At 36.7% G+C, this 23,779-nt stretch overlaps 1 protein-coding gene across 8 annotated transcripts in view; it reads right to left on the bottom strand.

The window, feature by feature from the left end:
* Positions 1-4,814: 4,814 nt before the first annotated feature.
* The window catches only part of RNF38 (ring finger protein 38), a 127,915-nt gene continuing 108,950 nt past the window's right edge, over positions 4,815-23,779 (bottom strand). For all 8 annotated transcript variants that reach the window (XM_039234776.1, XM_039234777.1, XM_039234778.1 and 5 more), the window contains 9 exons: positions 21,955-22,168; positions 18,138-18,305; positions 16,715-16,885; positions 13,860-14,021; positions 13,503-13,609; positions 12,164-12,248; positions 7,651-7,772; positions 6,457-6,556; positions 4,815-5,050 (listed from right to left, as the gene is read on the bottom strand). In XM_039234776.1, the coding sequence (XP_039090707.1) occupies positions 4,988-5,050; positions 6,457-6,556; positions 7,651-7,772; positions 12,164-12,248; positions 13,503-13,609; positions 13,860-14,021; positions 16,715-16,885; positions 18,138-18,305; positions 21,955-22,168 (1,192 nt within the window). In that variant the 3' untranslated portion in view covers positions 4,815-4,987. The remainder of the gene's footprint in view (positions 5,051-6,456; positions 6,557-7,650; positions 7,773-12,163; positions 12,249-13,502; positions 13,610-13,859; positions 14,022-16,714; positions 16,886-18,137; positions 18,306-21,954; positions 22,169-23,779) is intronic.

The raw sequence follows: 23,779 nt of genomic DNA, 5'->3' as shown, positions 1-23,779 counted from the left end.
TGGTATGAGAAAACAAAATGTCTCATTAATCTTCATACTAATCATATACTGAAGTATTTTGGGTAGGTTAGGTAGAATATATTAAAAATATTTCAAGTGTTTCCTTTTACTTTTTAATGTGGCCACTAAAAAATCTTTAATTACACATATGGTTCATTACACCTCTATCGGACGGCAGTCTATACGGAGGTCAGTAATCTGAAACAGACAAGAGACTCCACAAACACTTGCAGTGATCTGACCACAACTTTCACAAGAACTTTTTCCTCTGGTACAAATGAACTCCTGTGATTTGTTAAGAAATAATTGTATCCAATAATGCTTAACCGGCACATTTGATACATCTGAGGGTTAGTAGTATCAAAGCATAGTTAAGAATTTAATATGAAAAAGATTTGTAAAAGAGGGAAATAAATTGGCAACGATGTCCTGGTAAGAGTCCACATTTCACACTTTGTTTGAGGGCCTTTACTGCTCACAGAAAATCTGCAGAGTCCAGAGGCTTTTTCTAGGAGAGTGCTTTTCCAGGTAGTGACTCAGAACCCAGAGCTGCCATCACTGTGGCAGAGGAAAAGAGAGCTGGCTTTTAAAGGCTCCCACAGGGCCTATAAGGCCATAAGACCTCTGGATTCGTATAAAAATTGAGACATTTTATGCTTTCTCATACCAAGTCTTTGAAGTCTGGCATATACATATACAGTACATCTCAATTTGGACTCTCCACACTACGAATGCTCAAATAGCTGCATGGGCCTCCTTGCCTTAACTGTAGGTCGCAAGTCATGAGCGAGTGCACCGCGATTTCCTGAGTAGCAAATGCCTCTGCTCTAAGACAGCACGGAGTTGGGGTTCTTGAGGCATTCTAGTCCAACACAAACATGCTGGTCCATGAGAGAAACAAGCAGGACTTGGTCACTTTACTGAATGCCTCTATTGGTTAACTACTGGAGCCAGGCAGAGGGCATCATCTCCCCTTAACTAAGCCAAAGAATGAATGCTTCCTAAAAGAGGGAATGGAAGCGGGATCTATTATTTTACCTCAATTTTTTGTATCTTGTTTCTACTTTCCTTCTCAACACAGCACATACACAGAAAGTAAATTACTCTTATTTTCTTCATTTCTAGTCAAAGGAAAGGAATTACACAAATGTGTACGGAAAATGAGAGGCTCCTCTTTCCCAATTATGTTGACAAGAAGTTGGATGTAAACTGCAGCTAATGTGGACGACTTTGCCCAGTTAGCGACTGTAATCTTCTTTCCTACATCTTTTGGTCAACGTATCTAGAAAGACATCTAGTTACCTACTTACGAAGCCCTACTGTTTGGGGAGTTTAGGCCACATGTGTGGCTACATTCAGCCATCTTCTTGGCTTTTTAGAAGAGAGAATTATGTTCCGTATGTTGTAATGCTAGTTGTTGCATTTCTAAGACAACAGAAACAAAATCTAAATTATAGCCTAAAAATTAAATCTGGCCGCTGGTAGCTCAGCAGCTCTATCTCCCTGCCGGGATCCCGGTACCACTCCCTCCAGGCGCACACAAACCCACCCCTTCCACAGCATGAACATGAACCACAACCAAATGTTTTAAGTGTACATCATACATTTATTACCAACAACCCTCTCAACTCCAAAATTGGGCACAGGGATTAAAAATAAAAATTCATTGCACTACTTAGTAAAGCATTACTAGTAACTTTCATAAAAAATGTACAAACTTTGTTAAAAATTTATCAAGCCTTCAAATGATTTGGTTACAGATATTTATAATACGTACATTTAAAACTATGTTAACTGATACAATGGAATATGATTTGAGGAAACGACTCAGCAAATGATTCCAAAAAACACCCCTGTAAGCTTTCATAATCTGAAACAAAAAGCAAAATGAGGTAACCAAATGTACCAACAGGGGGGAAAATAGCTTTCTAACAAAGGCCTAAAGATATCTGAAAAATATTCTCTTTAAGTAAGTTGGTAGATCTCATTCAAAATACTATAAGAGGCCCAAATTTAAGAATCTTAATAAATCACATTTCAGAGAGTGTATAAAATCTAAATATGCTTTCACATTTTCCAGATTTTGCTCAAAAAAAAATTCAGGAAAGAAAATCCTAATGAGATCTTGATACCTGGAGGCCTTGAACGTGTTTTCTGTTTTGTTCTATTGGGGTGGGGTGGGGGTGGGGGGAGAGCTAAAAAAATTTTCAAGATGATTATTCATGCAAAAAGAAACAAAACGAAACCCCACAGCAGAGTTATAAGATGGTAAAGCCAATATTGTTTTACGAGAAAAGAGGAAGAAGGCAACAAACCAACATCTGCCTGCAACGTGGCGCACTGCTCAAGGTGGCAATAGCTGGGCATGAATCAACTGTTCCTTCTCTTCTGCTAGTCACACAGCTGCTCACTGTGGCTGGTGTGAGCTGGTTCGGAGTATATGCACGGATGCTCCTAATCTGCACTAACCACCTAATAAGCAAGTCTGTACACATCTCTAAGGGCCCCATGCAGAGAAAGACATTCCCAAAGAGAGATCAGTCACAAGAGTACAACAATTAATTCAGGATTTTATCAAAATAGACTCTGCTGCCTCCTAAATTGCCAACTGCCTCTCAAAAATTTGCTGGAAAAGGGATAGTATGACAAGAATTCATCGTCAGAGGGAGGGAAGAAAAGGCTACTTTTCCTAGTCATTAGTACGATGTGCCTTGTTAATTAGGTATCTATATAAATTAGAAAAAGTGCTTTACTTGCATGCTTCAATAAAATGAATACTGAGTGTAATAGTGTTATGTTAGATCTGTACAGATATAAATTTTTTGCAGCTATATAAAAGAGTCTATGTATAAGACGGGCTTTTGCCATTTTAAACATGATTTTTTTTAATTAAAAAAAATAAAGATTAAACTATACGTGATTTGTAATGTAGCTGATTATTATGCCAATAATTTTGGTCTAACACACTTTTTAATTCATCAGGAACAGGTGGGGAACGTCCTAATGAGTTAAAAGTAACATGTGCACTTTACTACTGTTGAGATGTATTTCTGATGCACTGACAAATACAGGGGCAAACAGAAAGTGTGCAAAATCCTATTTGTATGACTAGATAGAGGCAACAGTGTCTGGAAAAGGGCAAAATTGTGCTTCTGTGTGAATTGACTTTACTGAACTCTAGGCTGGGTGAGCTTATGGAGACTTCAAGGGGAGGGCAAGTAGCATGGCAGTAACAAGTTGTTAACACTGAGTAGAAAACTGACACAGAGCCAGCGGAGAGGTGAGTGAGGCTGGCGGGGGTCCTCACAGTTCTGACTGGGATTACGCAGCTTGTGCTACTGCAAACAAAGCAATGACACCAAACTGCAGGAAGAGGCAGACAATGCTGAATACAACAGAAGAAGGAGAGGAATCAAAACATTACTGGAAAAATGACTTTTAAACAATCTAAATGATGCTCAATGAACCTATTTAAAAAAAAAAAAAAAAACCCACACAGCTATGTATTATTTCAGATCAACTAAATGAAGGTCAATTCCTGTTTTATAGCATTATTTTTTATACAAAAATCAAATCTCCATTTATACTGCAAGTATTCTGGACCTGTTATATTAAATTTTTCTCATTCAAACAAAAAATCTTTTTAAAAAGCAATAAACATCAAAGCATATCAGGTCTAAGAATTCGAGCTGTCACAGCACTTGATCCATCCCGGAAATGGGGGGTTTTCCAGGAGAAGCACAACTAGACAACTTTGAGAACTGGAGGTTGGCAGGTGAATCAATATGAAGAGAAATATAATTTTCTTAAAACATTTTAGTTCCCTATGAGAGTTTAACAAAGAACATATTAGAAGCCAAGATGAAATAGTTAACAGATTTTGTTCTGGTGGAAGTAAAAGAGGTGAGACTTCGTGGGACCAGCAGTATTCTTAGAAATATATTACTCAAATATCTTCAGAATAGACTACAAATCTAAACATTAAAAAAACCAAATCACAAGTACTTCCTGTAAGAAGCTTACTGGAAATGTAAAGGAAAAAAACAAAGCATCAACATTCAAATCACTGATTGAAATGCTAATATTGCTAACTGATGATGTATGATATTGCACCTTCTTTTTGGAAACAGCAAGTTGGAGAGTAAAAAATTTTTTTCCATAACAGAATCAAAAAATCAGGTTCATGGAGTGAGAATCTGTTACACTTTTTTTCTTAAGTGACCCACATGGGACCACCAATGAAGAGAAGGTGACAGCTGCCTGAAGCAAAGGAAGAAGGCTTTTCTCATTCCATTCATTGGGAGGGAAGGGTATGGAGTATTCAATGCTTATCATCGATGCACCCTTAGCAATCAGTGTGCAACAGCAAACACAAGGGAAAAAAAAAACCAGTGTACAGTACTAGTGCTGTTTAAATAACACACCAGATTATACATTGCAGCATAATTAAAACTACACACATTCTTGGTACATGCTGGTATATAGGATCTCATACACACGTTAGCTACCATGCCCTCACACAAGTAGTTGCGCACACTCTCTCTCTCTCACAGATACATTTATCACCAACAGTCACACGCTGCATTCATTTCCACTCACAGTTTCTGAAGGCTCTATATAAGGTAGATTGCTATATCATCTGGAGCTACCACTTTTTATAAAAGCACATGCTAAAAGATCACGTCCACTGTAATCTTGCAGCAACACTCGGAATGATCACACAAAAACCAGGGAATGTTAGTGCACACACAAAATTAAGCTAAAGGAAAAGTCTTTGGAGTTCCAATCACACGGTTAGTATAACAATCCCATAATTGTGAAGACTAATTGTAAGCTTTTATAGTTGATTAAGTCACACAGTGCAAAGAAAGGTCCATTGACCCTTTTGGTAAAGGGAGGGCTGGAAGCCACACAGATTAAGTTCAATGGATAGTCCGTATATACATGTGATGAGGAACACCCAAACTAAACTTGTGCTCTTAGTTGGTCATTCTGAATCCCGATGCACTTCGGAAGCATCAGCTCGGCAAATTGGGCAAGTACGATTTGCCTAAAACACAAAAGAGAAATAAACTTGTCCGAATTATGAGTTACACAATGAAACATGTTAAAAGCAATAAACTGTTTTCACGTCCCATATAGTTTTCATTCTTTATTCCTTTAAATAGGTACAAAGCAATCATTTAATCTTTCTTAAAAAAAAAAAATACACCACAAACTCAAAGACGTAGCAGCTGATGATTTTTCTAATAGGTCTGTTTCAACATAGACAAGATTACCTATCACCAGTTCAGACAGACTGAAGAACTAGATAAAACTCCGTTCAACAAATGGCACCGCCATTTTTTGAGCTGCCAAAGCCTGAAACCTAAGCATCACCTGCTCTACTTTCTACAAACCATTATTACTCAAATACTCCCATTTCTACATTTTGACAGTTCTTGAATCAGTCCTCCTCTTTTCATCTAATTGCCAGAACTTGTTCTCGGCTAGCCCAGGACCCATCATTCCATCTCCCCATCTCTCAGAAAGCTCTTTCCCTTTCTGGTCCACAAACAGTGGCCAGTCATGTTTCTAAAACACAATCTCAGGCACGGCCTTCCACGTTGTTTCTGGGATTAAGTCCACACTCTCACACTCACAGTGACTTCATCACAAACTGGTCACTCACTGGCCGTATCTTTGAACAGCTCTTCTCTCACCACTCTCGCTACCAGCCATATGGAATCTGTCATTTTCTGGTCAGTCTCTATTCCCACATGACAGGGCCGTGCTTATATAATACTTTCTTCTTCTAAAGTTAAGACCCTTTGCCTTCAGTATTCGGTTTGGGCTAAACTGGGCACCCTTAATCTGTGCTCATAGAGAAGGACTGATTTTAACTCCTCTGTTTTCCTACCAAACTGTGAACTTATCTAACCCAGTGGTATTACCTCCTAATCAGACTGCTCTTAAAGAAAAAAAACAAAAAAACAAAACGTTGACCATTGTAAAATTATTTTACTGCATCATATTTTCATTCTACTATTATAAAATATAGAACTTGTGTCCTTTGGGTTTTGCAGATCTACAAAAGAGAAAATTATCAGAAATTAAAGAAAAGCACTAAAAGCACCAGAGGTTCATTTCCCAAGTAAGTCTCTGACAAAGGAGCTCCGGTGAGGTCCACTTGGAACTCTTCAGAGAAAACTGGCCCATCAAGTTTGGGCCTGGTCCCCACACACCACGAGAAAGGAAACACTGATGACCACGGACAGATAACTGATTTTCAAGTTTTGCACAATCACTCCCACACTGATGGCCGTAGCTAATTTTTACTGACCTTTTCTCTTCGTTCACAGGAACCACTGAAAATTTTGTCTCCTTACCCACCCTCTACTGAGCAATAGACTTAAAACTACAGTCCATAAAAAAGAGAATTCAATGTGATTCTCTTCAGAGACACCATCACTTTACCTTAAGCCATTTGTCGACACACTTGGCATGGAACTCGTGGTTACAGGGTAAAACTCTAAGTAGCTGCCTTGACTCAAAATCACACATGCATACTACACACCTAAAAAAGGTAAAAAGATCATTTAACCATAAAACCAAGTGGTTTCCTATTTTGTTATGACTACTGAAGCCTAGAACACCATTTACCATCTCACTTTTAAAAATGTCATTTAAATTTTAAGACAAAGTAATCTATCAATACCCTGAAATAATCATGACCTTAAGACATTTAATGAGTGCTTTGCTTTATTTACTAAGAGATCATCAAAAAAATTTTTTATTTCTAAAGTTTATTTTACTTAATTAAAAATTATTTTTTAAATGTTTACTTATTTTGAGAAAGAGAGGGAAAAGAGAGCGAGCAGGGGAAGGGCAGAGAGAGAATCCCAAGCAGGCTCCACGATGTCAGCACAGAGACCAATGCAGGGCTTGAGCCCACGAACCAGACGATCATGACCCAAGCCAAAACCAAGAGTTGGGTGCTTAACCAACTGATCTTACCCCAGCACCCCTGAACTGTACACTTTAAATGTGAATGTCATGTCCATAAAGTTGTTATTAAAGATACTATGTTAAGTAGAATGTTTAGGTAAAAACCTCAATCTTTACATGTAAGAGACTCTTCAATCGTATATAAGATATTCTAGAAGTGCCCACGTGGCTCAGTTGGTTAAGTGTCTGACTTCAGCTTAGGTCATGATCTCACGGTTTGTGGATTTGAGCCCTGTGTTGGGTTCTGTGCTGACAGCTTGGATTTTGTGTCTCCCTCTCTCTCTGTCCTTCCCTCACTCACCCTCTGTCTCTGTCTCAAAGATAAACATTAAAATAATAAAATAAATAAAATATTCTCAAGTTTGAGATTGAAATCATAAAATTTCTAGGCAACCTAAAAATCCAGAATAGCACTGTCCAACAGAACTGAGACAGAAATGTTCTACATCTTCCAACACAGTATCATTAGCTAGTGCAATAAACTTAATTTTTTATTTAATTTTAAACAGCCACACATGACTAGTGGCTATCTTACTGAATGGCATAGGCCTAGAGTATGCAATAGAGACTATTTATCAAGTTATCTTTGACTCTCAAGCTTTTATTTTATAAAGGTAAAAAAAGGAAATTCCACGTAGAGTGATGTTGGCAAAATGTACTCACAAAGTCTGTTCTGACTGGTGGTTATTAGGATTGAACCGATAAGAAGGAAGCTGTTCAATATCTGCTTTAGTCAGTCCTCGAGGCTTAGCCTCTCCCAGTCGCTCTGCCAGGTTTAATAGGGCCTACAAAGGAGGTAAAAGGAGTCATAATTTTAATCTCTCTTTAAAATTTCTATTTGAATAATTGAAAACCCCTACAACAAACAAACAAAAAAAAGCCACAACTTAAAAAAAACCACAACAAACAAAAAACCCTATCTTAAATACGAAAAATTTTAAACACATACACTAGTAGTATTACCCAGGCTGAACAATTTATGGCTAATTGCACCTAGTACAGTTTACTCCTAAACCCCAGATTACTTTGAAACAAAAGTAAAGTATTGTATTTCACTGATAAAATACTTCTCTGTATATATTTAAAACAACCTGTCGACCTCAGCCCTTCTGACACTTCGAGATGGACAAAATTTTATTGGGGGTGGGGGGTGGTTGTCCTTGTACATTGTGGGATATTTAGCAGCACCCCCCAGCCTCCAGCAGCTGGTTGCTAGTAACTGCACATGAATAATGTCTCTAGATGTTGCTAAATATCCTGGGGTCCAGGATCGAGTAAAATTGTCCTCATGTTGAGACCCACCTTTCTCAAAAGAAAGTTTTCAAAGGATATAACCACGGTAACATCACACTCCAAAAATTAACAACTCCCTTAAATGTCAAATGTCTCTTATTGTTTTCATTATTTTCAAAAACACTTTTAAAAATTGTTGACAAACCAGGTCAATGGCTTGTACAAATTCCCATAGTCTAATTTTCGTTGACTAAACCTACCTACCCCGAGATTTGTTTTGTTCCCTATACTTCCTATAAATTGGTAGCTTCAACTATTTCCATCACGAGGCTCACTCATCATGCCAAGGTCCATTAATCCAGTAAAGATGGCAAAATGGTAATATTCTGTCATTTTCTTAATTAAATGAAATTTTACTAATACTGAGCAACTGTTCCATATCAAACTGTACTCAGTAGTATAATTTAAATAGAAAAGACAGGATAAGACCAATGAGTTTTTTCTTTTATTTTTTGAAGTTATCACTAAGAAATCATGAATTTTAACACAGTTCTTATGTTTCAATATATGGCTGCTATTACACTTATTGATTTTGCAACAGTACTTCTCTTCTCCCAGTTTTCAATGGTACTAATTACTCATTTTGCTTCATCCTACAATTTTGCGGTCTTTCGTATGCTGCTTTCCCTTCTTTTTTAGGCTGCCATGGGGTTAAGAGAATGGATAACAATGAAATGATGATGGACAATGAGAGAAATAGAATCAATTTCCCAAAATCTCAATAATTAATGCTGTGATAGTTGTGTCTTAATAAGGTAAAGCCATAATGCTGTTTTTGGTACAGCTTTATTTGGAGAATTGGGTCATCTAAATAAATTGCTCCCCCTTCACCGTGCATACCCCTTAGTCCCTATAAAATGTTTGAAAGCAAATTGTTAAATTTAATTGATGCTGATCACAATTAGAAGATAAAATTTAGAATATAGCTGATATAACTGCTTTATACTACCAGACACCTGGGTCAGAGAAAACAACTTAAGACAACTATATTCAATAACGTATGTTCATTAAGCCCTTACTGGGTGGAGGCTATGATAATCAAGTCTTCAGTGAATTTGTATTACCTAGCAAGCAAGACATCTGAAGGCAGGACATGACAAGTCTGCATGGGTTTCTTTTCTTTTTTTTCTAAGTTTACTTACTTTTCTGAGAGAGAGACAGAGAGAAGAAAAGGAGGAGGAGGAAGAGGAGGAGGAGGAGGAGGAGGAAGGAGGGAGAGAGGAGAGAGAATCCCAAGGAGGTTCCACACTGTCAGTGCAGAGCCCAAGGTGGGACTAGAACAGTTGAACCGTGAGATCATGACCTGAGCTGAAGTTGGATGCTTAACTGACTGAGCCACCCTGGTGCCCCAGTATGCATAATTTCATAAGAACGTTAAGAACAAAAAGTAAGGGGGTGCCTGGGTGGCTCAGTCGGTTAAGCATCCAGCTTCAGCTCAGGTCATGATCTCACGGTTTGTGGGTTCGAGCCCTGCATCGGGATCTGTGCAGACAGCCAGCTCAGAGCCTGGAGCCTGCTTTGGATTCTGTGTCTCCCTCTCTCTCTGACCCTCACCTGTTCACAATGTCTTTCTCTCTCTCTCAGAAATAAATAAAACATTAAAAAAAAAAAAAAGAGGAAGGAGAAACTCATTTAGACCTGGAAATGGACGAGAAATGCCTTTCATAGACATAGGAGTATTTTTGGCTGGGTCCTAAAAGATGACTAAGTTTCAAAATGTGGAGGAGGAGGAAAGTTCTTAAGCAGAAGGACAAAGAAAGTAAAGGCACTTAGGCAAGAATGCAAAAATATTTTTTATTTGGCATTGGAATACCTTTCTAAACTGGATTTTAGGTCAAAAACCAGAAAAGCAAAACATTCTTGACTGGATTAAAGTACGACTGCAAAAGATCAAACATATTTAACCTAAAATCCAATTTAGAAAGGTATTCCAATGCCAAACAAAAATATTTTTCTTATACTGGGATGGTATACTACTGTTTCTTTCATAGATGGATACATGATCTATTTAATCAAGAGCTTCTTCAGCAATATGACTTATGACAGTTCCTCTTAGTATGGAATGCCTAAAGGATAACCAACCCCTTTGTACAAAACTAACGTCGTCAGTGTAGAAACAAAACAGGAAATTTTTACAGCCCCTTTCTCTCTCTCTAGAAATCTGGAAATGGAGGGGCACCTGGGTGGCTCAGTCAATTAAGCGTCTGACTTTGGCTCAGATCACGACCCCACAGTTCCTGGGTTCGATTCCTGCATCGGGTTATCTGCTGTCAGGGAGGAGCCTGCTTGGGATTCTCTGTCCCCCGCTATTCCCTCTCTCCCTCAAAAATAAATAGAACACTAAAAAAATTAAGTGGAAATGGAATCCAAAGGTCAGTGCAGTGTGATTATGTATGTAGAAAGAAAATGACACAATAGCATTTTGAAAACTATAGAATATACCATTTGGCCTGATCTCTTCCACATGTGTTAAAAACAAAACAAAACAAAAAACCAAACCAAAGGTGTTTTAAGACTGTGTATCGTGTGTGTGTATGTCTCTTCCCTGTCTCTAGCTTCTATTTACAACGTCCAAATAGAGACTGAGTGAGGATGGGGTGAGAAAGATAACTAGCAGTATCAAAGTTACACTGTCACTCACATTCAGCAATACAAAGTTGCCTTCCAATCCATAAATTGCACCTTATTCCTAACCTCAAATAATATGGGGCACCTCGGTGGCCTAGTCAGTTGAAGGTCTGCCTTTAGCTCAGGTCATGATCTCATGGTTCGTGAGTTTAAGCCCTACATTAGGCTCTGTGCTGGCAGTGCAGAGCCTGCTTGGGATTCTGTCTCCCTCTCTCTCTGCCCCTTCCCCCACTTACCCTCTCTCAAAATAAATAAATATACTTAAAATAACATTAACATCCACATCATCTACTTGACCTGCTGTCATCTCTGACTCTGCTTTCTTCACGGACTACTACAATCTTATTGGTAGAGCATCATTTTTAGCAAGCCCTGTACGCATACCCATCACTACCATAAACCATTCAGTGATCAATACCTGTTGATTCTAGTGTTAAAAGTCTCTCAAACCGAATCATATTTAAGAATAATCATTTTTAAGGGGCGCCTGGGTGGCTTAGTCGGTTAAGCATCCGACTTTCACTTAGGTCATGATCTCGCGGTTCATGGGTTCGAGCCCCGCGTCGGGCTCTGTGCTGACTGCCAGTTCAGAGTCTGGAGCCTGTTTCAGTCTGTGACTCCCTCTCTCTCTGACCCTCCCCTGCTCACGCTGTCTCTCTCTCTCTCTCTCCTAGAAATAAATAAAACATTAAAAAAAAAATAATCATTTTTAAAAGTCTCTCACATTGTACTTTCTATTTACAGTTCCCATAGTCCAGAACTTGCACGGTTGTGTGCCTGACCTGTTCTACTAGTAGAGTGTAATGCCATAGGCACCAAAACATTTAGCAGCTCCTTCCTCCCACAACAGTCACTTCAGCCACCAACTGTATGCTACTCCTCAAGAATATCCAGCACTTCCCTACCTCAATCTCCTGCATGAAGCAGCTTTCCCATCCTTTGGGAGCCAGGTCAAACAACTGTGCTTCCACAAAATTTTTTCAGAATATCCAATCATAATTCACTACTTTCTCATGTATAAATTCTCAAAGGAATTCTATATAATTCTAACAAAGGACCAAGTCTATCGCATTATCACAGCTGTGTGGTACATGTAGAAATATCTTTAGGGATGCTTAACACTTTTTGATATCTCTGTATTGTGAAATGTATAAGGATTTATCTAATACATGCTTAATTAGATGAACGAGTGAATGAGCAGAACAATACTTCTTTTGCATATAATACTATGCAAACTCACAGTTTACCTACTAACCTCATAATTTTCTACTTCTCCATCTTCCACATCCAATTCAAAGCTGAAAGTTGGGCCCACTGCAGGTGGCACTGGTAGCATTGATCTGCAGTGAAATAACCAAAACTAGCATTGATAACACTGGTACATTACTTCAATGAACAGATTGGGAAGAACAAGACTAATGCTACAGGGGTAAAGAATGGTTGGTGTTCATCAGTAGCAACCCTTTAAAGAAATGGACTTTGGTAGCAATAAATAAAAACTGACATTAAAAAAATATTCAGAATGGCATAAAAATATGAAATATTAGGGATTAGTTTAATAAAACATGTACAAGACCTATACAATTAAAAATGAAAAATATTGCTGAGAAAAAAATTTTTAAATGAATAGAGAACACCACTGTTCAGTGGACTAAAAGATGGCAATTCTCTTCCGAAACTGATTTACAGATTTCATGCAGTCCCTATACCAAAAGCCCAGAGGCTATGTTTTAGGAGAAACCTAGTTGCTGATTTTAAACTTTATATGGATCATGCAAGACTTCAAATCACGTTAAGAGCCAAGTTCTGATACTATCTGATTTTAAGACTTATAATAAAGCTACAATTATCAATAGTGTGATATTGGCACATGGCCCTCTGTACAAAACAGCATTTCCAACCCTTCTTAGAAATTAATTATAGACATGAGACTAAATTCTGGCCAATGGGATATAGGCAGGAGTAAGACATGCAACTTCTAGGAAGTATCCTTGAGAGGGGGCAGGTGGACAGAGAGATCCATTTTCATTTTTGCTAGTTGGAGTACAGATATAATGGCCAGAATTTGAGGGGCCATCTTTCATCATAAAGAGAAAGCCACAAAATATTGAAGATGGTAGAACTATTCCTCAGTTACGGGGTAACAAACCCTGAATTGCCTCCTTCTGAACTTCATTCCATGGGAGAGAAATAAAGAACTATCACGTTTAACCCATGGGTGTATGTTACAAAAGTAATCCTAACAACATTTCCAAGGGATAGAAGTAACTTCTCTCTCTTCCCTTGAGAAAAGTAGCAGCATCAAGAACTGGATTATCAAAGGTGTCAAGTGACGACAGCTATATAAGAGGCAGAAACTGTCAACTTTTCTACCTTTTGATTTGTTAAACCTATTTTCTGGCTCACAAATTTCTTTCTCTCCTACTTCTCCCTTGTCTTCGGCTCTTCTCTTTATTTCACCCCAATTGCTCAACATTAAATAGAAACTAATATCTGACAGACCCTAAATTATAAATCACATAGAAGATATTCATAAAAGACTCTCAAGGGTGTCAAAATTCAGAATTCATTAAAATGAGAAGAACAGAACTTACAACACATATGGTAGTAAGCTGGGATGATAAGGGGGAGGTGGTATTGGCTGCTGGGATCGATATCTACTACGTCCTGTGAGCCTCCGAGGCATAAATGGAGGATAAGGCTGTAGGGGGGAAATGTTAAAACAATTGAAGATCATTCCACCTTTGCAACTACTTAATCTGTCAAATAGTCTCTCTTCTTAAAAAAAAAAAAAAAAAAAAGAAACCAAAATAGCTACAAAGTTCTTTACTGTTTAAGTCACATTTTGTAGATCTTAAATGTTAACACAGACACAACTAGTTTAAAACATAAAACTTAGGTGTAAGTTATCAAAGTAAGTAATAAGTTAATAACAATGAATGAAAACTTACTACTCCAAAGGACACCTCCTGATGCAAAGGATCATGAGTTAGGAACTGCAAGGGAGCTGACGGAGGTAATGTTGGAGGATGGGCCGATGGAGGGTAAGTAAAACCTCCTACTGGAAGATGTTCTCCTAAGAGTTCCACTTCATTTTCTATCCTTTGCAGAGGCTGAGGGACGAAAAACACAAACTAATATATTAATATACTTCCAGTATATTAGATAGATACCTAGTGTTTAGATAGTGTTTAACAACAAAAAATTAACTCCTCACAAAATACCTTTAAGGTCATTTATTTCTTCATGTTTATATCAATCTAAATTTGTACCATGTGGACATACAGACTGTATTAAAATCTTCCTACAAATTTCTTTAATTGGATTTCACTAAGACATTTTCTGAAACAGGTCATTAAACATCTCCGCTATCCATTCAAGGGTACCTTTCTTTCTTCTTCTTTTTTTAAAGTAGGCTCCACGCCCAACATGAAGCTTGAACTCATGACCCTGAGATTAAGAGTCAACTGCTCTAGCAACTTAACCAGTCAGGATCCCCAACACAGTTCTTTTACTATTTGAAACTTCTCTTAAAAAACAGAAAGTGTAAGTCAATCATATGAAAGTTAAAATTACTTTTTAGTCATATGCACTGACCTACTCACAAATTTTTCAGACAATACAATCTCTAAGATATGAAATTGAACACAGTTTATATTTATCTCTTTTTAGATTTGAAAGAGAGGGAGCATGCACACTTGAGTGGGGGAGGGGTAGAGTAAGAGGGAGGGATAGAATCTTAAGCAGGCTCCACACTGTCAGCACAGAGCCTAAAACATGAGGCTTGATCTCACCAATTGTGAGATCACGACCTGAGCTGAGAGAGAGTCTGATGCTTAACTGACTGAGCCACCCAGGCATCCCACACAGAATATATATTTATAAAGCAGAACCAAGGCTAAATGGGATAAAAGACAGCAGGCACGATGCTGTATTAGAAAGCTTATGGACTTTGGCATTAGACAGGCTCTTGCTGTTGTTACTAAACAGCCATGTAACTTATATATAAATAATGTAACATGAACCTCATTATTATCTACAGAACTGACATGATCATAGCCTACTTCAAAAGTATGTTATCAACACTGAGACAATGTACAAAAGCAAAGCATAGAGCATGTTTTTTCTGGACTAAGGTACCCTGCTAAGGAGCACAATTCAATAGATTTTAGCAGATTCACAAGAGCTGTGGAATCATCACCACTAACTAATTCCAGAGAATCTTTATCCCTCCACCCCCACCCTGGGCCCATTAGCAGTCCCCTACCTAATTTCTCCAGTCCTCCCCAAGCCCTGGACAACTGCCAATCTACCTTCTGTTTCCAAAATTTGCCTGTTCTGGACATTTCACATGTATGGAATCATGTATGTATCTGGTTTCTGTCACTTAGCATAATGTTTTCAAGGCTCATCCATCTTGTACTTTGTGTAACACTACTTCATTCCTGTTCATAGTTGAAAAAATAATCCAGATCAGCTGATGGACATAGGAACTCTTTCTACTTTTTGGCTATTAGGAATAATGCTGCTATGAATGTTTTTATGTACGTATTTTTGTTTCTGATTCTCCTGGGAACATATTCTTAAATGTTACTCTGACTTTCTCTTGTAGTGAGGCAATATCAACACATTATTCATTATTCAAACGTAAGTGATTACACTTGAATTTGGGAGCTTATGTATGTGGGAGAGAAATCACAACTGCTGACGCTGTGATAACACAACCTAAGTTCTGATTTGGTTATGTGACTGGACCTTTTAAGGCATTCCAAACCCACATAAGTGATGGCTAAATTGTTTTAACTTTGAATTCCCAGTATTGGAAGCTAAGAAACATCTTGGCATTAATCCCACCATGATTCTGATAAGAGCTTTTCTTATAGAAGTAGTTCTAACTTTTTGGATTAGCCAAACTTCTGTCATAATTGGCTTCTATAGTTTTCAAGACAGCAGCCATTAAGTTCACCTCTACCTGAGACCCAGCGAGATGCATAAATCCTTGGTAAAGGATGGTTAGGTTCTGCTAGAATACACTATCAACTTCCTTTCACAAGGTTGAAATCTTCTTTAACCATGCCTGATGGTTCAGATTCTCAATTTGACTAGTCCAAAAAACATCTGGGTCTTCTTCCTGTGCCCTCCCTTCCCTTTCAACAGTGCTTATCCCTCCTCCACCTTCCCACTCCAAATAGTATGCCTCCTTAGCTATATTCCAGTCCCAGGATAGAACTGACTATGTTAATAGACTATCTCAACTTCTCATCAGAATATAAAAAAAAAAAAGGCCGTAAGGAAAATAAAACAAAACAAAACATTAAGGGCCAGATAGTTACTTTACTTGCCTAAATGAATAAAATTATCATGGCAAGTATAAACAATTGTATAATATTTTCATTTTCTATTTCAGAAATACATAAAAGGAAAAAAGAGAACTGAATTTTTCTTCAGATTTACTTCCTGAAGGACTGCAGATATGAGAGAACAAATTTAAATTATACAAGACACATATAAAAGAACTAGAAGGGTGCCTAGATGGCTCAGTCAGTAAAGTATCTGACTCAGCTCTTAATCTCAGGGTTGTGAATTCGAGTTTCACCCTTAAAAAAAGAACTAGGAAAATTTAAGAAAACCAAGTTGATTCTAGGTAAATGTTTATATTTTTGTAGGTCTATGAATTCCCTAATTCTTTAAGGAACCTAAATTATAGTTCTTTAAGTGGGAACAAATTACACCTACTAAATTAATCTACCTCTTAGGTCTCTACATTCTGTGAAAATTAAAGACATAAGAGTACATAGATACCTACCGATCGTGATTGCTGTGTTTGGAAAGGGACAAATTGACCCGGTGGTGGCAAATGAGGTGGATGATGGGGAGAAAGGTGAGGGGGATGTAAAAGAAATGGGTCACTAGAAATAAGGGGTGGGAACGCAGCATATGGTACTGGTAAGTGCTGAACTGAACATGCTTGAAGCATCTGTAAAAGAAAGCATTATTTGTTGTTAAAAGTATCAGAATATACAACTAGTAGTCGTAATTTTAAAATGATCTGTACATTGAGATTGAAATGTCATGCCATATCCCCCTCAAAATACCAAAATGTTTTAGTAACCTATGTTAACAATGAAACACTAGTGTATTTCTGCATTAGTAAAATACTGATAATTAGTACTTAATTCTGTATTTTATATAGTTCTGACAAATCAGTCAAAACAGCTAACGTCCTATGAAATGGGGTAAAAAGAGTAAGCTTGCTCTACTTGACTGAAGATATAGCAGTTATTACTGCTTTCCTTTCCAAGCTCTCCTTTACAATCTTATAGAAATGTTTATTTCTAGAATTTCTGTATTTATTAAGAGCTCCCCCCACCCCCAAAAAAAGAGCCCAATTCACAGTTAAGTGCCGTATGTTATGTCTCTCACAATTTTAGTATGCTAATTTAGTACACCGACTCCATAATCTATTACTGAGAAACCAAGCTTGGGATAAATAAGTTAAGCTAGTGTTGGCATTTTTGTGTTCCTTTTAATCTCACATTCAAAGAAGAATATTAGGGTTATATTTAGATTCAGCAAAGTGCTTTCCTTTGAAGACCTTAGACAAGTCATTTAAATCCTCTGGATTACAGCGACCTCATTTGTGAAATAAGGAGGGTGGACTGGAGGCTGGTAGAATAAAGGATAAAACATAAGCTTAAAAGGCAGAAAGAAGTGGGTGTGAATCCCTGTTCTCTCATACTGTCTCTAGGACACTAAGCAAGTCATGTTCAATTTCATCATCTAGAAAATGGAGATACCATTTTTACCACAGCAGGCTGTCTAGAGTATTAAATAAGTAACGCTAAGCACTCAAAGTGCCTGTTAAAATCCAGTAAGTGCTGAGATTGTTACTGTTGATCTGTAAAGCCTGTGAGACTTTATTACTAACTAGTTCAATATCCTGTTAGTACCCTAAACCCAACCTTTATCAAGTTCTAATTATAAACAGTGTTGATATATGAGGAAACATGCTTTGATCTTCAGGATATTCAAATATGTATAAACTTAATTAATATGAAAATATATCAAGTTTTAAAGCTAATTTTATTAAACTGTTATTATAAGTATGCTTTGAGATTTGTCGCAATAAAATTGTCCTTTACTTTTTTTTTTTTTTTTAAAAGGCAGTCTCTTTAATTGTTTGCTTACACGACACACTTAGCCGTTCGAAAGAGGGGCTGCAGACTTACTGGAGGAGGCACACTACAGACAGGGAGGTGCTGTCCACTGAAAACCACAGAGCATCCTGGGACCTGTTGGGTACTGCAAGCAGGGATGTGCTGGCCTGTGCAGAGTGGAATCCCATGTGGTGCCACTGTTGTTACTGTGTAAGAAACAGGGACAGTGCCCTGATGGAGCTATTAGGAAAGAAAAACAGAATCTCAGAATTTTAACTATTTGGTTAAACATCAACTACTAAAAATTTAAATCTGGGTCTTTATTGATTCCCTTCTCAGCTATACAGATTTCCACAGTACACTTCTCCAATAGTTTCAACCAGAATAGTCTTTATCACTGTGTAGGAAAGCTGTTTCAAGAATAGTATATGAAAACCAGAAAACTGGGATTCAACCTTGGCCTCAAGAAGACTTGAAAAGTCCAAGAGAATAATGAGTTAACTCTTCTAGCCAGCTTTACAGAGAAAAGTTTTCTAGAAGAAACTTGGAAACATGAAAGCTCCTCTATCTTCTAATACCTAGCCGCATCCAATAGCAATAAATTTTTTTAAAAAAATCTAACTAGTAAAAAACAATGTAAAGTAGTATAAAAGAAGTTAAATAATTTCCTTCTCTCTTGGCCAGTCTTATTCCTAGCCTACCTTCATGAAACTCCATGAGCACACAAATAAAAAACAAGCATGATTATCCACAAATTGATACCATGTTTACTTTTTTCCTTAACAAAAATGAAATATTACCCTGCAACTTACCTTTTTCAATTAGTACTGCAGAGCTTTCTTCAAGGGAGTTAAAGTCAATTCATTCTTTTTGATACTAACAGATATTTCAAGTACACTCACTCAACACAGTCCTATCATTAATATACTAATGGGATACTCCAGTTGTTTTCACTCTTTTGCCAATGCAAACACAGTTGTAAAAAAAAAATATCATTGAACATACATATATCCCTATATACTAGTTTCATTTATTTCAGAGAGATTACTAGGTAAAAGGGTGAACTTTAAAATTTTTGCAAAAGATTGAGTATGCCACAACCCTAATAGTAACAGGGCCCATTTCCCAGCACCTCCACTCAAAGTAGATGTACCTGTATTAAAGGTGTGCCTCTGGTATAGAAAAATACAACTGTTTTGATAGTTGACAGTTGTTTTGTAACCTAGCAATCTGTTCAATTCTTAATTCTAATAGTCCACCTAAGATGCTTTGCAATTTTTCTATGCATATCATTATTTCACCTGCAGATAGTGATGGTGTTACTTGCTCTTATTCTTATACTCTTTCTTGCCTTCTGTTCTTACTTAAGCTTCGATAATAACACTGAAAACAGAATTCATCTCTGTTTCTATGGACTTACCTATTGTAGACATTTAATTGTGGCCTTCTGTGACTGGTTTCTTTTACGTACCATGTTTTCAAGGTTAATCCATGGTGTAGCATAATTAGTACTTCACTACACATTTAAGTGAATATTTCATTGTACAGATATACTATATTGTGTTTATTCACCAACCGATAGATATAAGGTTATTGACTTCTATACACAGAATCTGCATTTGAGCACTGTATCAAATTCTTTTACATTAGAATTTCTTGTGTTTTGAATTACATAATGAGAAGGAGAAAAATACAATTATTTCTTTCAATGCTTTATATCCATTACTACATTATCTTATTACGTTTGGTAGAATATAACATTAAATACAAATGGACAGGACAGACATTGCTAATTGCTAACTCATCTCTGGCCAATCAGGATAAAATTAGATTAATTTTACTTATTATATTTAAGTAATTTCCTTCTTGTTCTATCTTACTAGAGTTTTTATTAAATTTTAAACTGACTTTTCAACATCTTATGATAAAATCACTATCATTTTCTATTATTTGTTGATGTAATATGAGTATTTTCACATTTAAGCTATCCTTTTATTTGGAATAAACCTAGTTTATTCACAGGTTATTCTTTTTGATACATTGCTAGATTGTGTTTCTAAACATCTATTTAGAAAATCTTCCTATGTATTCAGTTTTCTTCTACTGTTCTTTGGGGATTGCTATCTTTATTTTATTTTTACTTTGATTTAATTTACTTTATTATCTTTATTTACTCTTCATATTAAAATTACATGGGTTTCATAAAATAATTAGAAAATTGGTCTTAAGAAAAGCCTAGAATCATTTGTATATTATTACATGAGTTTTCCTTAAAGATTAGAAAAGTCATCTGTTAAGCCATCTGGTCACTGTGCCTCTTCAATGGCAAATCTCTTACGTAGCTTTCACACTTAATGTGGCAATTCAAAATTTTCTATTATTGTTGGTCAATTTTTGGAACTTCACATTTTCTGTCCCCCCAGAGTTATATATACAATTTTATTATAATAGCTAATAACTAAGTTAATTAACCTAATAATACTTGAGTGCTTACCATTGGTATTAGTTTAAGTGATCAAAATTGACTCTTAATTCTCATAACACCCCTAATGAAACAGTTGTTTTTATTTTATAATTGAAGAAGATTCTTTGAATGTTTCTTTCCTATGAGTATGGATATAGATCTTTTTATCATTCCCACTCCTCTCTATGTATTCGTTCTTTTCTTCTTACCCAAGCTCACAAGGTGCTTGTCATTCCTATCAATTTTTCAACGCACCAGAATTGGGTTTCCTTTGTGCTGCTTCAAAAAACCAGATTTCCATATTATTAATTTTAATTGTATTACCTGGCAATTTATTCTTCTCAATTCTTTTTAGTTTAATCTATTTCTCCTCCCTAATTACTCAAGCAATTAGTTCATTTATTTCTAATTTTTAAAACAAATAATGAAGGTTTATAAAATTTTCTCAGAAAACAGCTCTAGGTATATATCTCACTGACTCTGATATGATTTTTCCTTTAATTTGCCTTAATTATAATCTTGCCTCAAATATTTCAGTTGTCATTTTTTAAAATCAATTTTCAAACTTATAATTTATAGTTTTATCAGATTATGACCACAAAGAATGTGGTCTAGAAAATTTTTTCTTTTTAAAACTTCTTGCATGATGAATTTTTTGAAGTGTTTCATTAACGCTGGGTAGAACAAGTCTGACAGAAGATGGTGCTTGGGAGATCATATTTTCTTTCAGTTGTCAGTATACAGTATTTTCACTGTTTATACCATCTAGTGTAGATGAAAAAACGGATGCTAGTCTGAGTCTCTTTCCTTTGTTAATTTCTCCTATCTATAAACTTGAGTTTTTCCTCATCCTTAAAATTCAACAACTTTATTAGAATACAAGTCTTTTCTGACTTCAGAAACTCGACAAAAATCCAAACAACTCTGATCTTTACTTGCAGGCTCTTAAGACTGGCAAGCCCTCTTCTCAACTAGTCCCTCGGTTCACAAAGTCTTCTACCTGTCATCTCTTTGCAGATGCGTGGAAACCTGTAAGCAAAGATGTAGCCAACTGTCTTTACTACTGAATTATTCCAGAAGAAACTGGAAGGGAGAAGGAAAGAGGAATATGTATTCAAACCACTAGCTGTCTGGGGGTCTCCTATTAATCCTGTCATCAGTCATTTCAAACCAACTACTACATGAAGCCATTCTGAGCTTTCATAACCTTGCTCCTCATTTTTTACAGTTCAACTTTATTTTAAGCTGTGTAGAATTTAAAATTTCAGTCCTTAAGAATGAATGAATGACTCTAAAACAGCTTCAACTTAGGGAAGACTGTTTCCTTTCAGGTAAAATTAAAAGAAATTTACAACAAAAAAACCACCTCAATAAACTGCCACCAATTTTTAGCATCTGTATTTCCTGGACATTCTGTTACTATACCTGATCATGTATGTCAACCATTACTGCATTTTGCTGGGGTGGATGAGCAGCAGGGTGTAACAGACGGGGAGATACATTCGGAGGGTGGAAGGCTCGAGGTTCCTCTATTGCTTGCTGCTGTGCATAAGGGAGATGGTGATAGTTTTCATCTTGACTAATGGAATTATGTCGAGACAGACGATCCCTTCTTCCTCTCTGGCGCCTGACAGGAGGACTGTAATATAGCAAATGTCAAAAAAGTCATTATAATATTTACTGTTGTAATCAACCCATAAGGATTCTGTATTGTCTCTCTTTGCAATCCATCAGTAATTTATGCTAAGGCAAAGGCTTGAGCAATTAAATTGCTGTGGTTCCTTGTCAGCTCTAAAAACATATAAATTTAAACAGAATGTATGTCTGTTTTTAAAAACATAACAAAAACTGGTATTCAGCTCTGCATGTACTTAGAAATCAATAGCCCACTAATCAATCTTTTTCTTTTTTTTTGGCTTAATAGCATGAAACTGCCCTTTGTATAGGCAAAAGTAATCAAATATCAGCAATTTTACATGGTTTAATAGGTTTAATGCACTATTTTGCTCCCTTTATCTAATAAACATGTAATAAATTTGTGCCTAATGGGCACTTCATGTTTTCTATCTGGTTAAGATATACAGAAAGATATAGTTCCTCAAACTGGTAGTTGCCAGAGGGGAGCAGGGTAGGGGGAGCAAAATGAGTGAGAAGTACAAGCTGCTAGTTATGGAATGAACAAGTTTCGGGGATGAAAGGCAGAGCATAGGGAATATAGTCAATGGTATTTTAATAGTGTTGTATGGTGACAGATGGTAGTTAACACTTGTGATGAGTATAGCATATCACAGAGGTTGTCAATCACTGTGTTATATACCTGAAACATTGTGTCAACTACACTTCAATTAAAAAGAAAGAAATCAAGAAACTGAAACACAAATTTTATCAAGTTGTTATTGTGAGTAGACCTCCATTTTCCACTTCTCTACAGTTCCACAATTTATCTCCACTGCTTTTTATAATGGCTCAGCACCAATGCAATTCAAAAAAGCAGCCTCATTAAAATGTACTTTACACTGGGCAAAAGAGGCCAAACGGCCCCCTATACTAATTTTAGTATAGTATTTTTGCATACTCTTAAGCACCTCACTTTCCTTCATGCTAGTATCTTCCATAAGCAGAGGGAAATTATTAAAGTTAAGAAATTAACCTTGGTACTGTACTATTAAACAAAAGAGCACATTTCAGGTTTCATCAGTTTTTCTACCAATGTCCCCTTACTGTTGAGAATCCAATACAAGATCCCATTATTGCAGATCGTTGTCATAGCTCCTTAATCTCCAATGTGATAGCACCTGTCTTCCCTGGTCTTTCATGACCTTGATATCTCTCTGAAGACATTTACTCAGCAGAATGTCCCTCAACCTGGGTTTGTCTGAGTTTTCTCATGATCTGTCTGATGTTACGCGTTACTGGAAAGGATACCACTGAGATGTTACGCCCATTTCAGTGCATCGTATCTAGGGGCACATGACATCGATAGGCATCACTGGGGCCTATGTGATGCCAGTTTAACCATTTGGCTAACTGGTGTCTGCCGAGACCCTCTACTACAAAACCACCATTCTTCCTTTCGTAATTACCAAATATTCAGGGAGAGATACTTTGAGAACATGCAAACATTCTGCTTCTGCTGAAAGTTTTGCCAGTAATTTTAGCATGCATGAATGGATATGAATGGATATTAGCTATTCTAATGTTGATTTCCTATTTTCCCTCATTTCTTCTACATGTATTAAACGGAATTCTA

Source organism: Hyaena hyaena, unplaced genomic scaffold (genome assembly GCF_003009895.1).
Source record: "Hyaena hyaena isolate Hyena2069 unplaced genomic scaffold, ASM300989v1 scaffold_93, whole genome shotgun sequence".
NCBI classification, from domain to species: Eukaryota; Metazoa; Chordata; class Mammalia; order Carnivora; family Hyaenidae; genus Hyaena; species Hyaena hyaena.
Note: the sequence above shows the minus strand (reverse complement) of the source record. Positions and strands in the feature narration are given on the sequence as shown.